A 16850-nucleotide genomic window follows, 5' to 3' on the forward strand; every position below is an offset into this window, starting at 1 on the left:
ATATATATATATATATATATATTTAGCAGTTTTATTTCATTGTTTTGTTCTTCTATTTAATTAACTCTCAACGCTAACAAGTACAGGTGACTTTAACTTCGTATCCATCTATACCTATATAGCTATATCTAATTATGTTATATTTTTACGTAGGTAGTCTATGTAAATCGTATAATTACATTTAAATATAATAAAAAACAAAATGTAATTAGAAACAGTAGTTTAATGTATGTATATTACAATGTATATCTTATCAGTATAATCATACCATGCAAAATTTATGATACCAATAGATATAAAAAATTCGTTTATTTTAAAACAAAAAAACAAATATATACGTAAATAATACATTTCTAAATATCATACACAGGAATAAAAAAATATAATGCAAAAAACCTTAAAAAATGTATCATACACGTTTAAAGAACTAAACTAATTTTTACAAGTAAAAATATTATTAATCCAATATAATTCCCTAATTGTAATAAAATCTAACGAAAATTAAACTATATAGGTAGTATACATTCCGATTATTTCTTTATAAGACTTAATCAGTTATTATTCATAGGTGAGTCATAACTTTTTTTGGAGTTTCTACAACTGTAACTTTTTCAATTGGTTTTTCTTTTCTTATAGATGAGTTTTTCTTTTTACTAAAAACAATAAAATAAAGTTTAATAAAAACTTTAAGTTTGTAAATCCAAGATTATCATATATATAATAATTCGTATGATAATTTCATACATTAAATAACAAAAATAAAATAAGAAGTCTTACTATCGATCACACGTTTATACCAAATCAATCAATATAGTATCATTTAAAATATGCTATAGGGATAAATAATAAAAAACCGGTTTCCTTGAGATGGATTAAATTCCTTTGGATACTATTATTCATTACACAACAATATATAAATATTTAATACTAATGCACTTAAAATAACTAAATAATTGCGCATCAAAACAAATCCTTATAAAAACGTATTAAAAAAAATAACTTGCGCAGTCAAGTAGATCTGGAAACCGCCCCTCACCCCATAATAGGTATTGAGAAATATATTTTTTAGTCTATCAATTAAATATATATTAAAAAATGTGTGTGTCAGAGTTTGTATCTGACGCTCAATATTGATGTGTTAATATCTAATATGGGCTCGCCGTTTTCTTTGCCGCTGCGTAGCACTCTCTGGGGATTTTTTTTTTTTTTAGGGCTAGTCTTATTTTTTGTGCGTTGACGCTCTCGATATGCCTTTACTTTTTTTAAGCTAGTTTTAGCCACTTTTTACCGTTACACCTTTTCATTACATTTAGTTTTTCACAATTTTTCTGTTAATTTCTAGCGGCACTTTTACATGGCCAACCATTAAACTTCCGTTACATAATAATATTGTATTAAAAATATATTATATTGCAAAAAATTATTGGTGGGCAACCATGGTTACAATTTTTCAGGACATCGAATTTATACCAATTCACTCTAGACCCATTTTTTACACACACGCGAGTAAAAATGTTAACACATCAATAACTAATGTTACAATGTTGTGATAACTCTTGTTGTAATGATAACACAGCTATAAAGAACATTTCGCGTCGTTCAGCACATCAAACGAAATATATTTTACCAGGGGGATTACTTGAAAAAACCATTGGTTGCCCAATTTAAAGGATAAATGTTTTGTTTTTATCAAACCTAAATAGTAATTGTCCACTTATGAAAACAATTAATGATAACTTACTTTCCCCAAAATATTAGTTTAATCAAATTTCCAAATGGTGCTTCGACGATTAAATATAATGCTAAACCCATCAAATACGTTTTAAATGTATCGTATATCCAAGCATCCAGCTGAAAACAAATAAATGAAAATTCAAATTATTTAGTCATTTCTTAGGTAATAAATATATCTTTTTGTTGTGTTTAAAATTATCTTTTATCTTACCAATGATTTTGCTGATAGAAAAGTAGGTAATCTTTGTGAACTCTGAGACATCATCATTACGATTAGATTCACTAAGAAAACAGAGTATGAAAGCCGTCCCAAGGGTACCATAAGTCTGTTATCAAATAATTTTGATATAAGACCTGCAAACAGTAATAAAATAAAATTTTTTTATGAAATTTAAATATTCCACATTGATAGCTTATAATATAAAAATATGATTTTAAAGTTCTATACTGTTACCACAATAACAACAATAATAATATAATTGTATCATTAATATCTTAAAATTACAAATCGTTACGTGGACACGAAATTTGATTCAGGTGCATAAAAGCGCCTTTAATTCTTAAACGTCCACTATTATTATCTCTAAACATTTTGTTTTTATTGAATATGTAATCAAACGATTAAAGCAATCAAAACTTTGCGATTATATTTAATAATTTAACCATAGTAACATATAGTATCTTAAAGAGTCTAAAAGGATAAATAAATAAATTAACATTATTCCATTCTAAAAAATTAATATTACCGTAGCCACTTGTGTAATAGCAACCAGAGACCCACACACACACTACCGTCCATGTACAATGACTGAAAGTAGAATATAAGGCTTGTTCTAATGGATAATAAGGTCTATGTCTTTTATAAAATATAGCACCGTAAAACTGAACCCACAAACAAGCCACGGTTATGATGAACGTACCGGTGTATACAGTAATCTAAAATATAAAAATATTCGTATATATTTAGTTTCGATTCATAAATTATAAATGTATTTATATTCGATCATTACCAGTGAAAGTTTCATTTTTTTCTCTTTCAATTTATTGATAATAAAACTCATTATCAATCCGGTAAAAAATGGCGTGGCCCGCATGTAACTTGCTCTATAAGATCCATTAAACGTTATAGACTGTCTAGGATTTTCTAAAAATCTGAAATCAGTTATGTATTTTTAAAATTGAAACACTTGCCCAGTGCCAAGAATAATAAATTGGACGGATTATACATAAGTACATATAGGTGCTACTTATAATATATCTTAAAAATTGTTTTCATTTTACATAGGTAGGTGGTCGTTATTATCATTGCATTTTACTTACGGAATGTGAACTTTAAGTATTCCTTCACCTCTTGTCAAAATCGTGATTATGAACGGAACAAATATTGATACAACAAGAATAGAAGTAAGTAATCCAATTCCATATTTATTGTTCTTTGTGTAAATATAAACCATAATAACTCCAATTATGAAAAACTGAACGTCACACGATATGTACCAGCTCACTATGAGGCACTGTTTAATATTAATCATACAATTAATTATTAGGTACGTTTAAAAATTAGCTAATATAACTATTATACAAAAATTAATTTTTAACTAAGCAAATGTATTTTCTATAAAAAAATTTATATTATTTTAATCAATAAGTCTTACTTCGTATTTGGCATTTAAAAAATTACTTATAAAAAGCAAATTGGTCCACCAATATTTTTTACACATCTCGGCTTCGTGCCAAGTTTTTTGTGGCCATAGTGGTCCATCACCAAGGTGAGGTACGATATTAGCTGTGATCGCCATCATCGCACAATAAGCCGGCAACATTCTAAAATGATTTATTAAAATCGTGTTTATTATTAATAACAGATTTTTATGATTTTGTTTGATTGTATTTTATGTATAAAATTATATTTAGTTTAAATATATGTTAGTCAAGTATTTTACCTTAATATTCGGTAGATTACCGGTGATGCTAGTTTAAACCATACTGGTCCAGGTTTTAGAAATATTGGAGAGACTGTCAAGTACATTATAAAACCAGTAATGAAGAAAAATGGATCGACTAGATTCATACTTGTTAATAAAATATCTGGTCCATATTGATATATCTAAAATTATTATGAGTAATTTAATTTATGGTATAAAATTGTTCTAGTATTTGTTTAAATATTTGTTTAAGCAATTATAATTTATTAATAAGTTAAGAAAATAAGCATAAGATCTAGCTAGCTAAATTAACTAAATAATAGAATTGATGGGAATCTGTCTAAAATAATTGCTTTACGTTGTCACAACTTAATAATATTTTGTGATCTATTATAATATATTTTATAATTTTTGTTTTAAATTAAAAAAAAAAATATTGAAAAAACTATTTCAGATCTAAAAAATATTATTCTATTTTTTTAAATAATACGTGTCATTGTATGTATTTACAATTTTTTTTTTTTTTTTGAAAGCTAGAATGAATTCATCTATCGGGTACAGTACAAGTTTATATAATATAAGTTTATAATTGGTCATAATTTAACGAAATACGTAGGTATACTCAATTATAACGGCGCTTTACATAAACAATGCTGATAGATATTTGTATACCTTCAAATTTAAAAATAATATACGTATATTTATCATATTTTCGTCCACAATAATATTAACTTGATAATATTTTTTTTTTTCAAAAACAATTAATTTTTCATACACATGATTAGAAAATCATTTTAAAAAAGAATAAAACAATCTGATTCAAAAATGTAAATAATTTTAAAAATATATACTTTGAATACATATAGGAAATGAACATATATTACAGGAGTGACCAGCTCCTAACTCGCAAACCACCAAATGTATTAATAAATATAGAAAAGCCAAAATGAAAAAAAAAACAAAATAAAGGCATATTATTATATTATAATATGTGAATTCATATTAAAAAAATGTATTTATAAAAATGCCACGATAAGATGCGAGCCGCATAAGTCTACGTGGCGAGCCGCATGCGACTCGCGAGACGCGGTTTGGCTATCCTTGATATATTATAATTAACCAAAGTACCAGAAAGTATTGTTTGAAGAAAATGTTGGATGATAGTAATTTAAAAGAAAGAATATGTAAGAAATATTAAATGAAATTATAATACAAGTATGTAAGGCAATATACACTCTATAAGTTATAGAGTATACACATTTACGTTTCCTACGAATGCAACATGGCTTATTTATTATTGTTTATCGAAAAATATTTGACAAAGTAATAATTTATTGATTCTAAAAGGTGTTATCAAAATGTATAGTTAATTACTATACTTAACTATACTTACTCATACTCGATACTTTTATCGATAAAAGAAAACTACCGAAGGTTCTTATAATACATTATGTGAAAAACATATGGCGGGATGAAGGAAAGGTGAAATACATTTTTATAGCTATATAAGTATGTTATACATTGTAAAGATCACATCATCTATATTATTATTTTTGAAAAATATTTTCTTAACTCACATTTTCGAGAAATGTGGTATTATTTATAGGATTTCCTGCTAAATACATAAATCTGTGACCGAATAAAATAAATATCATGGTGAGCACTTTTAAACCATTCAGTACATTTAATTCGTTGTTTTTATCATATTTCAACAATTCTTTGCCAGATTTGATAAATGAAAATGAAATGAAGAATACGTCATCTGTAAAATAAAAACATGTATAGATATTATATTTATTATACTAAAGATTATTATAATATTTTGCACAATCGAATAAAACTATCAGTCATCACTTTGACCACTCTCGTTTAAATGATTACTATTAAAGCTAAGTTTCTATAATTCGACACTGAAACTTTTATTAATATTTTAGTTTTATGAGGATTTCAGATATTTATTTCCTAAAAATATCGTAATAATAAATTTAAAATGTATTGAATACATGAATAGATTTTTCAGTAATTTAAAATAAAACAATCCTTATTAAACTATCAGTTCTTGCATTCTTTGTAAATAAATTAAGTATCTATCAACAACTAATCTTTCCAAGTAAGTAAGTAGTACCGTTGATTATAAATACTAGAATTTATAATTAATGGTATTTCATTATTTTTTTCAAACAGATCTATAGGATTATATTTTTAACTTCCATTGTAAACTATAATAAAATAACTATATTTATAAATGTATAAGTTTGCTCAAACACAATTTGTGGCTTCTCGATATATCTATATTCGTGACTTTTCCTACAAAAAAAAAACCAGTAAAAAGTATAATCTGGCATAGAAACATAAATAATATACTACATCATTAAAATACCTATAAATACTATGAATTTCGTGCATAGCTGATAGTCTAAAATTAAACAATTAAACACACGTGTAGATATTCGAACATTTGATGTAATAACAATAATTGTTTCTGTTACTCACCAGGTAATATTTTTATTTGTTTCCACGATAGTTGTATGAAATGAAATACAGTTACACCACAACAGATCAAAGCTAGTAATACAAAAAATGTGCTGAAAAAAAAAATAAACATCAGCATTATTTTTAAATCATTATAATAACACATAAATAGTATACATTTTTCCCGATACAAACATATATTATTACACCGAATTTAATCACAATATTTTTGTTAAAACACAATATAACTATAAAACTTTCAGATGTTCAAAGTTTCACATTAATTATCATTAATTATTATAATATTTCATTCCATATTGATTAGAAAGAAAAATAATACCATTCAAAGTGTGGAAGTATACATGTCAAGTATACTTCGTCATTGATAAGTTACTGCAGTACCTATTGGATATATTAAATTTGAATTCAATAATAAATTATTGTATACTATTAAAAGCGATTTCGAGTGAATAGGATCGTCACACTCAGATAGTCTATCAGCCTATTTGTTTACAAAATAATTAAAAATTAATTCATTTCGTCAAAATGTAAAACCTAAAACCCTCAAGGAAGTAATCTACATTATACTTTATATTTTAAAATTCTTATAAACATAATATTACTAAACTTTTTTTTTTACAAACAAAAATTATATTTTACATAAGTCAGATAAAAATTAAAAATGCAAGTATTTCAAATATCGATAAATATCTCAAAAAGAGCTAAAGTATTTAAAAAAATGTTTATATAAATATTTAGTGTTTTAAAATTTAGAATTCAGAAAAATTTAGCAATTTTTTGGTTTATAATAAAAACAAAAAATTCATTTTATTTATGATTATAAACCATAAATATGGGTTTTATATAAATCTTATCATAAATTCTTAAGGATACAATTTCAATATACCAAACCGGTTTGAATGCGTATAATAATATTATATAGTATCATTGTCAATGTCTTATTTTATCAATGTCATGGTCACCATATCAGCTATAATTTTTTATTTATTAGCGTGTTTACTCTTTGTTAACTATCGTTGACTTTGTTTTGAAATAACTAATATTTTTATTAAACAATTTTATCAATTATTGGAAAACGGACTTATAATTATTTATTCCGATGATAAAATATTTAAATTTTCTGTATTATGCTGTATTTTCATAATATTTATTCTTCGCAGAACATCAGCACGTGGTAAAATGATCTATTTTTATATACTATGTTGTATTTGTATTGAACAAAGTATGTATAAGTCTCTTAAAATTATACATGGCTATTCTTATTCCGATTAATTGTGTTATTTGTATCATTCTGAAGGGATAATTAATTATTTGTAATTATAATTCACTAAGTAGGCTAAAATTATAAGTTTATTTTACACTAAAAATAAATTATTATACGGAAATCAAAATGCTCCGTATTTGTATTTCTACCGTTGTAACGAAAATTTTGCTTTTTTTAAAATTTTAATTCAAATTACCTCGTTATATAATACCCCGTGTTGTAAGGATACATATCTTCACTGACAGTACACATTATCGGGTCTACTTGAACGACAGCTTTAAAGTTCTCCGGTAAAAACACCTTGTCCAATTCCGATTGCAATGACGTCTGTAGATCTGACGCCGAACAAGAATCCGGTATGCATATCCCTAAATTCAAACTGTTTCTTTTGACTTGGTCTGGAGTATCGATCCACTGAAAAAAATTACCAAATCCTTTTTCAGAGTAAAATAATGTACCCAATGTTTCACTTCGTACTCAACGTATATATTTTTCAAACTTAATGTTAGATTCCACAACAATTTTATATGATATACGAAACATTAAATTAATTATTACTACAGTATTATGAACTTTAATTGTTTGTAACATTTATATCAGTATACGTATTTCTAAAATGACAATCAAGCATTATAACATTTATAACGTACCTCAAGTATTGTTTTCCATGCGTGATTGTTAATCACATCATCGTCCAAGTTTACTGTTTCGTTGTCAAAACTGTATTTTTTCCCTTTTGACGGATTTAAATGTATTTCAGTTAAACAATACTGTCCCTTAACTGGATAATGCACGTTGACACATTCGTCATAAATTCCCATATGATATTTGTTGCCTGCTAATATACCAATGGGATACCGATTCCAAGACTCTCCCACTGAAAAATAATGCATTTTAATCATATAGTAAATATAATATAGGTATTATATAATTTATATAATAAATTAGTTAAAATATTTTGAAAATTGTTTTGTACATAGAAAATAATAATAAACGTAAAGGCTAAAAATATAGTCTGCAATTATTATATTTTAAAATACAATCAATAAAAAATAACTAACATCGTTAGATTTAAACTTCAAAAAATTAAGAAAAAAAAACCTGTGCCAATATAACACTGTGTTTGGTTATTTTAAAATGCAATAAGAACTACTTAATAGAAAGCTTATAAGTTGTATAATATTTTCATTTCTTCGGTAATAAAATTGAAAAATATTGTAAGTTTTTAACAAAATTATAATTTTCAAATTGGTATAATTTTTTTAAATATAGTCGAAACAACCGAAGAGCATCGGTTGTATATAATTTTTCACAAGACATAAGAAAATGTATAAAAAGTTATACTTGAACATAACTGGTTATTACTTATTACAACCAATTATATCAAATAAATATTCTTGTATTATCCTATTTGGTGATATTTCAAATATTTTTACCGTTATCAACGGTATTATTGATAATATAGTACTTTCAGTAACTACTTTTCTAGTAATACTTTATTGAATTTTTTACGTTATATTAGTCATTTTTTTAGAGGTTTTCAATTCATTAAAATCCTACCCCTAGACATAACTAATAAATAACAAAATTATCGGTACACCTACCGGTATTCTGATATACTAATACTGGAAATACCTGATGCAGGAAATGTATTAACCATAACGGTATTTACCGATTTATCAAAAATATCACCAACTCTGTTATCCAACTGTATCTATAATACTGTATTGCAGGGTTGCATGACAAATTGATTTATTAATGTTACAATAAAGTTTAATGAACCAATCATGGGGTACTAAATCATATTTAAAAAACCAATAACTCACTATTGATTCATTAAATATTTATTGATTGTTCATGCAACCTTGAATATGTATGTTGAATAATAACAATAATATTTATATTTTTAAAAATACTGTTAAGTTATTTTATACGTAGAAATAAAAAATCGATATTTTTATACCTGATTATTGTACTGGTTACAATACAAAAATTCAAGTAGAAACGTTATAAGTAATAATCTTGTTATGCATGGACTTAACAGGTTCTTGCACCAGAAGAAAAAAAAACTATTGTATGAAAATGTGCAAAGCACTTATATGTTCGAAGATATTGCGTTATAGAACGTAATATTAACATAAATATAGTTATTATTAATTTTTTTTCATTATTATATTTATTGAACATATTATTATTATCTGGTTATTACACTAGATGATATGAAACATTTTTTTAAAACCTATTTTTAACTTAAATAGTGTTAGTAAGAAGTTTTAAAATGTGTAAATATATTATAATCAATAATTTAAAATTACTGTATGAAAAACTTACAATGAAGCTTGTATCATATTTTCAAAATTGTTGACCAAAGAAAAATATTGTCGCCCTTCTCAATCCAAAATCATGGCTATATATATAGATTATAGAGCTATAATATAATGTATATAATGTTTTGGGTGTTGATAGCATATTATATTGATTATATATCTGTATAAAATTATAATGCTATGAGGGATAATACCTTAGCTACAATTGGAAAATGTCTATACTTTTATAAGTATTTACATTAATTTTTATGAATTTTTATGAAAATCCCACAAAACACTTATTGAACACCTTGAAGAGTACTAATTCTTCAAACCATATTCAATACATAATAATATATTTATATTATTTTCCAAATGATGTCCGTGAAAGAATAAACATAATTATAATTTGCGTAATTATCATTTTCATTTTTGCGATAGGTAGATATCTATAGCACCTACCATTTGAATAATGAGCCGCAATAGTTATTCAATTATTCAAACATACTGTTTTAATTGTCATGATTCATCCGACAGAAGCTAAATAGGTAAGTACATAAATAAACTATGTTATATTCTAATATTCCATATTCAAAACAAAAATAAATAATTCATCTTTATTTGATTTCACAGCCATAAAAATTTTACTTAATTACACTAAGTTATAAATATTTTAACATTTATAACATTTCACACTTGCATAAAATCAATTCAACTGTCTATTTGTTTTTCCGCAAACTGTGTTAGTTTTTTTATAAAGTTAATGTTTGTCTATAAAATTATGCTCTAAACATATTTGTACCTTCCTTTTGCGTGCATGAAAAAAAATCATATTAAGCATAATTATGTGCCTACATTAATTTTTACAATATGCCAGATTGTTCTACACATATTAGATGCTACTACTTAGTTAATTTTCATGGATATAGCATGTTATTCAAATCAAAATAATAATGAGAATATTACTAATTATGAAACATAAAAGTTATTACTGCAAGCCACTACATTTAAAAATCATTTTTTTCTTTATCTACATCACATTATTAAAGTGGAAAGACTAAGTTACCGGACCGTGATATCATATGATATTAGCATGAAACAAGTGTAACCTTATGTCAATTAGTATGTTTTTAGTAATATTATATAATAACAAATGTTGTGTACAATTTTCAGTATAATTTTCACGTAACAATAATATTTTTTAAGCATATAATAATAATTTATTTGTCAAGTATAAATGTTTATTATAACGAGAATGATTGTCTATTTTTATATAGGCCTATACATACCGGTATTATTATATTTTATAAAATTTATAAATCTTGATTTTTAATTTATTTTTACGCGTTGAAAAATTAAAATTTGAAATATCCTATAATCATTAATAGTAGATAGCGTACCTATAATAGATTTCTTAAGACCTTTATCGGTTTTTTTTAAATTTAAATGAAATACAGAACAACAAGGCTAGTTTACGACGAGATAGGTGCTCTCATTCAGCCACAATAAATGAAGGTAATCAAATTAAATACTACGTATTTTATAGTGAAGAACTGTTTCATATTCTGCATGACACTCATTCATCAGCAGAGCATAGAGGATGCAGTAGAATGAAACACGAGCTCAATAGTTACCTAGTACAAAGATTTAACAAGAGACACAATTATATTGTATTTGAATTTTTACGAATCGTGTCAAAAAAAAAGCAGTACAGTTAAAAAAGGCTTAGTGATTACACCTATTATATCTAAGGAAAATAATACACGTTATCAAATTTACCTGATTGATATGCATGCATAGTCTGATGGTAATTATAAATTTAGCTTAGACTACCAAGACCGTTTAATCTTGTAAACTTAAGCCTTTGACTCATAAATGTGCTGAAGAAGATGCGTATGTATTATTAAATATTTTCACCACTTTTGTTACTTCAGTAATATTACAAAGTAACAACGGTAGATAATTTATTCGCAAATAAGATAAAAGAAAAAGTATGTACAATGTGGAGTGACTTGAAAATAGTAAATTGAAAACCTCATCATTCTCAAAATCAAAGCTCAGTAGAACGTGTTAACCAAGATACAGACATTTTGTTAAGAAGATGGTAGCAAGATACTAAAACCAAAATGTGGAGCGAAGGCCTGAAATGTATACAACTTATGAAAAATCGAGCTTTTCATTGTGGCATTTAATTCTAGACTACTTTCTATTCTCACAAAAAAAACTGAACCTAAACAAAATTTAGAAATTCAAGTAAATACAGAAATCAAGGTGACGATTGATTTTGGAAGTAATAATAGCAGGTATTATAAGCAATAAATTTAATATTTATCGTTATTGTTCACTAATGTAAATTAACATTTGATTAGAGTGGAAAATGAAAATAAAAAATTAGATTTAACCAAAGGTAAACTACAAAATTATTACAGTATAAATCAGTTTAAAATTAACTAGGAACATATTATTAGTATTGACGAAGTAGCCGACAATCAGTTGTCACCTGAAGAAGTAGCTAGGCTGTATAACAAGTAACAACCTAGGTCACCAACTAGGCCAAGACTATAACCATTTCATTCTTAGTTAAAAATACGAAACAAGCAAACTTACCTACAATGTAAGTGTAAAGCTGCTAGAATTCTATGCACCGTCAAATGCCATAATGGCATTATGTGTCAAAATAAATAGGTAGATAAAAATAGGGCTGAGATTTTAATATTTTAAAAAATCATTAAAAAAATGCAAGAATGCATTACAATTTTGAAAAAATATGCAATCGATATGAGTATATAACCTAACCTAATTTGGGTACTTATTGTACATATTTTTTTTACTATTTCATTTTTCCATAAATGAAATAAATATTATATTTATTATCAAAAATAGTATAAATTTTTTATTTATTATGTAAGGTACAGAATACATACTTAGAATTTTATAAATTATTATCAAAATGCCTTACATAAATATCATTATATTCTATGATTATAAACAACAACTCCATACACTTCAATTGTTTAAAATTAATTTTTAGTATACCTTCCATATATTTTTTACATTAATTGTGATATTCCTTTTAACTATTATTGCTTTCAGAAAATATATTGATAAATTATCTTATTTTAATAAACGTTACTGATTACAGCTCGTTTACTACAATTGATTTTATATTTTTTTCTCATTAGTTTTAGTATTTTCTTTGTGCTCTCAATGCGCTCCTCTCTTTTCTTACCAATCTTAAACCCGTGGTGCCGAAACATGATACAAAGCGAAAGCATTTTCTCCCTAGTAAAAAATATATGGGAAAGTTAAACTTCATTTTGCCCCCTCCCAATATTAATAAAATGTTACGAATTTAACAAAACATATTTTAAATTGAATTTCAAATAAATTAAGTCATTAGGTTATTTTATTTTTTAAAATAATTAACGCTCGGAAATTTGTGATTTGTAATAAATAACAATGTATGTGATATAAACACCTTTAAATATTTAAAATATCTAAATAACTTTATAATTTCTTTAGCAAAATCAATGCACGACACTTGCTAACTTGTTCATTTTTGTTGGAAGGCCAACCGCTATATCTAATCTTTATACTCTTGAAAATATTCTTACAGCCTATGGGTAATTCGAATTAAAAAAAAAAAACACACCTAATGATACTGACCATTGTTTGCAAATGCTTACAGTGGTGTACGTAGTAGATATTATTATGGATCGATTTTTGCATCGTGTAGATTTATCATTCCCACTTACTTTATGGACCGGTTTTAATGTGAATTGATTAACCGTCAACCGGTATAGTATAGTACTCGTGGTTAAGAAGTAGGATTATGGGAATTTCCTATACAACAAAGCAGCTTTTCATAAGTATTACTCATGCAAGAGGTACACAACATTTTTCTTAGTTTTAAATTCCAGACAAAACAATTAGTTCTAGATATAGGTATATTTGTATGTCTTTTTATACACATTTTTTTTACATTTTATTATCCAGTGGTAAAAAACCTCAAAAGAATTCATACACTATCTCTGTAATTTTATAACTCGATGAAAATTGCTATACGAAATAATAGTTCCTTTCAATTTTTGTTTCTGTGATGATTGGGAAACATAATTAAATCAACACATTGAATAATGAAAAACTAAAAAATAGTCTAAAAAAAAATTATAAATTTCATTAAATTCCAGATTAACTATATTTTCTTACTTTTATTTATATATTTTCATAGTTATTCGCATAATTGTACTTGCGGTAATTAAATTTTAATAAAATTGATATTTTAAATATATTTTTAAAAAGCCGAGTTTGAAACTCTATTTAACAATTTAGTAGTTCGATAAAATTAAGAAATCTATTGTTAGAAACTCGAACATATACAACGATGTAGACGATTTGTGTACGTACATGGATTGGATACATAACATGGATATAAATATTATGTAATATCGTAAGAACTTAAGAACAAAAATATAATAACTAACAAATTAATAAGCAATAACTATAATAATATATCTTTACCGTAATATAATCTTTGTTATACCGCCTCTGTACATAATGATAAATGTAAACATGAACGTAATATATAATTACAGTAGCTTCGTACATCACAGTCTAATCGTAATGCGAATATAGAGAAACGATTATAACTATAATTATTATTCAACGTTTAAATTTTTTTTTTTAACATTTTAAACATTGTCAAACAAAAAAAACCGTTATCATTATGAGATTTGAGACTTTTAAAATATAGGAATATCATAATATTATACATAGCAGTACAAATGTATAATATAAAAAAACAGACAATTTAAATACAAAATTTTATATTTTATATTTGAAGATCTTTTGAATTTTAAAGTATAATATTAAACGATTTTTTTTCTTTTTTAGTTACCTATGTTTTTTTATAAACAAACTATTAAAAAATTTAATCATTTAAAATTGCATTGACTGATTAAAATATTAGATATTCATCGTCATCAATGGTGCAGCTAGTTGTGTGGTAGGAACGTGACTTTAAATGACCACTAAAATATGTTTTTTTTACGAATCCTACATTTTTATGATATACATGTAACTGCTTAATTTCTATAGAAATTCGGGCTAGAGTATTTGAATACTTTATGAATTCATACCCCCATCACCGTAATTATACATTCATGCATCATAAAATGCCACAGCAAAGGTGTTTCAAGTATTAATAGTATTATGTTTGGTTAAATGTAGCAAAAAATGTTTTAATTTACCTATAATAAATTCAATCATATAATAAATATATAATACCTATATTAAAACATTATGTAAAAACAATTTTTAATTGGGAACAGAAAATCTTTTCTAAATTCGAAAAATAATACTTTTTACTTAAACTATAATGTGACCTTTGTTCAAGATTTTAAGTGAAGCGATGAATGTTCTGATTTTACAGTGACATGTGTTATTTTGTCTGTCATTATACCTTTAGGGATAATAAAAATAATTTGGTTTTCAACTTTAAGGGTAGTTTCAATAGTGAATAAATACAGGTAATACTCTAGGGGTCGAAAAATTCCTAATACTAGTTCAAAAAAACCAGAAAAAAAAATAGTAATATTCATTGAAAACTAGTTTTTGACAAAAGCATTTTTTTTTTTTTTTGTTTTTGAGTTACAAAAACCTTGAAAATGTAATATTCAAGGTTCCTCACTACTCATATATCAATTAAAAACTTTTGAGCACACTGCATTTTTACAATATACTTTTTATAAATAGATCAAGTTAGAATTTTAATCAAATCCATCAATATCACTAATGTTTGAAATTATTTTGTGGTTGAAAATGTACCTATAATAATTTTTATATCCATATCTAAGAATTGAAAATGTTAAACTAGAAGGTTCCTCCATAAGTTATATTTCTAAAATATATATAAAAAAATTGTGGGTAAATTCACAAATATTTTTTAGAAGAGTTAAGGTTTAAATTTTACTGTCTTAACACAATAATTATTACTGCTTAGTATTAACTCACTTCTTACTGCCCAGTCCGTGTAATTCTGTAAGTGTTTAACGTACATTTCCACTTGTTGCTGACAAGCGGTGCTGCCCACGCGCCGCATTGTAAAATTGGATAATGCGCGGTAAAACAAATCGGAGACCCATGAATCGGGAAAAATGTCTTTGTCCTGTAGCGATGTATCATTTTGGTCACCAGCTAACACCAAGCGGGAACTGTTGTCTGCAGATAATTGTATCGGCTTGGGTAGTAGCAAAATATTATCGTCGTCCTTACGAACTTGACCATTTGACTCAGCCAACACCAGTGCCAATAACGTGGCTATAGACATCGACCATCGCAAAAGCGATTGTATAGACATCCTGATTTTTTTTTATCGCGTAATTTTCATGTAAATTTGTTTAAAGAAATTTCATAAATACTATTAATAAACTATACTAACGTGCATTATAAAAAAAAAAATAAAAACATACGCAAACGCGTAAATAATATAATTATTTGTATCTCGCACTATTGTACAATTTTTAATAATATTGTAATGTGATGACGAAAATATTTATTTTACGACCGTTCAATCCTCCGTGCAAAAAATCGTAATCTAATCGTCATCCGCCCCAGTGGACTTGAACGACCGTCAACGTATAGCATGAGACTGGGAGGCGTAGTAGGCTACGTTTGTGTTATATATGATATAATATATTGCTGTAATATATTCTTGCCCGGTGACGTAGTTACTTATCTATGCGTACTCTTCCAAGTATATATATTATGCACAATTAAATATAATCGTATATGCTAGTAATAATTGGTATTATCATGCAGTATCACCTGCAGTATCCATGATGGCAATCGAGTGACATGATGTGAAATCAATAATAAATACGATATAAATATTATATCACATAACAGTGCTTTGCCGCAATTGTCTCCGGCAAATATTTTTTATAAATGTCTGAAGCTTAAATTATAACTAATTGCATATTTACAAGTAAAATAACAATTCATTTTTAAACAAATTTAAATGTTTTATTGTAATTAAAAAGTATTGGTCGTGAATACTTTAAATATTCCAGTGTAATTTAAATTATAATTTTCTATACTCAATGAAATTTTCAAAATATGTTGACTGCA

The 16850-nt window shown here is 25.6% G+C and overlaps 1 protein-coding gene across 1 annotated transcript; it reads right to left on the reverse strand.

Moving 5' to 3' along the window:
* Positions 1-203: 203 nt before the first annotated feature.
* Positions 204-16380, reverse strand: LOC114125335 (nose resistant to fluoxetine protein 6-like). The gene is made up of 13 exons (XM_027988940.2): positions 15735-16380; positions 8067-8293; positions 7613-7830; positions 6153-6244; positions 5237-5421; positions 3678-3841; positions 3390-3558; positions 3055-3248; positions 2745-2886; positions 2481-2670; positions 1946-2088; positions 1742-1851; positions 204-653 (listed from the first exon to the last, which is right to left on the reverse strand). The coding sequence occupies exons 1-13, from the start codon at positions 16078-16080 to the stop codon at positions 563-565; spliced, it is 2271 nt and encodes a 756-aa protein (XP_027844741.2). The 5' UTR covers positions 16081-16380; the 3' UTR covers positions 204-562.
* Positions 16381-16850: the final 470 nt, after the last annotated feature.

Source organism: Aphis gossypii, chromosome 1 (assembly GCF_020184175.1).
Source record: "Aphis gossypii isolate Hap1 chromosome 1, ASM2018417v2, whole genome shotgun sequence".
NCBI classification, from domain to species: domain Eukaryota; kingdom Metazoa; phylum Arthropoda; class Insecta; order Hemiptera; family Aphididae; genus Aphis; species Aphis gossypii.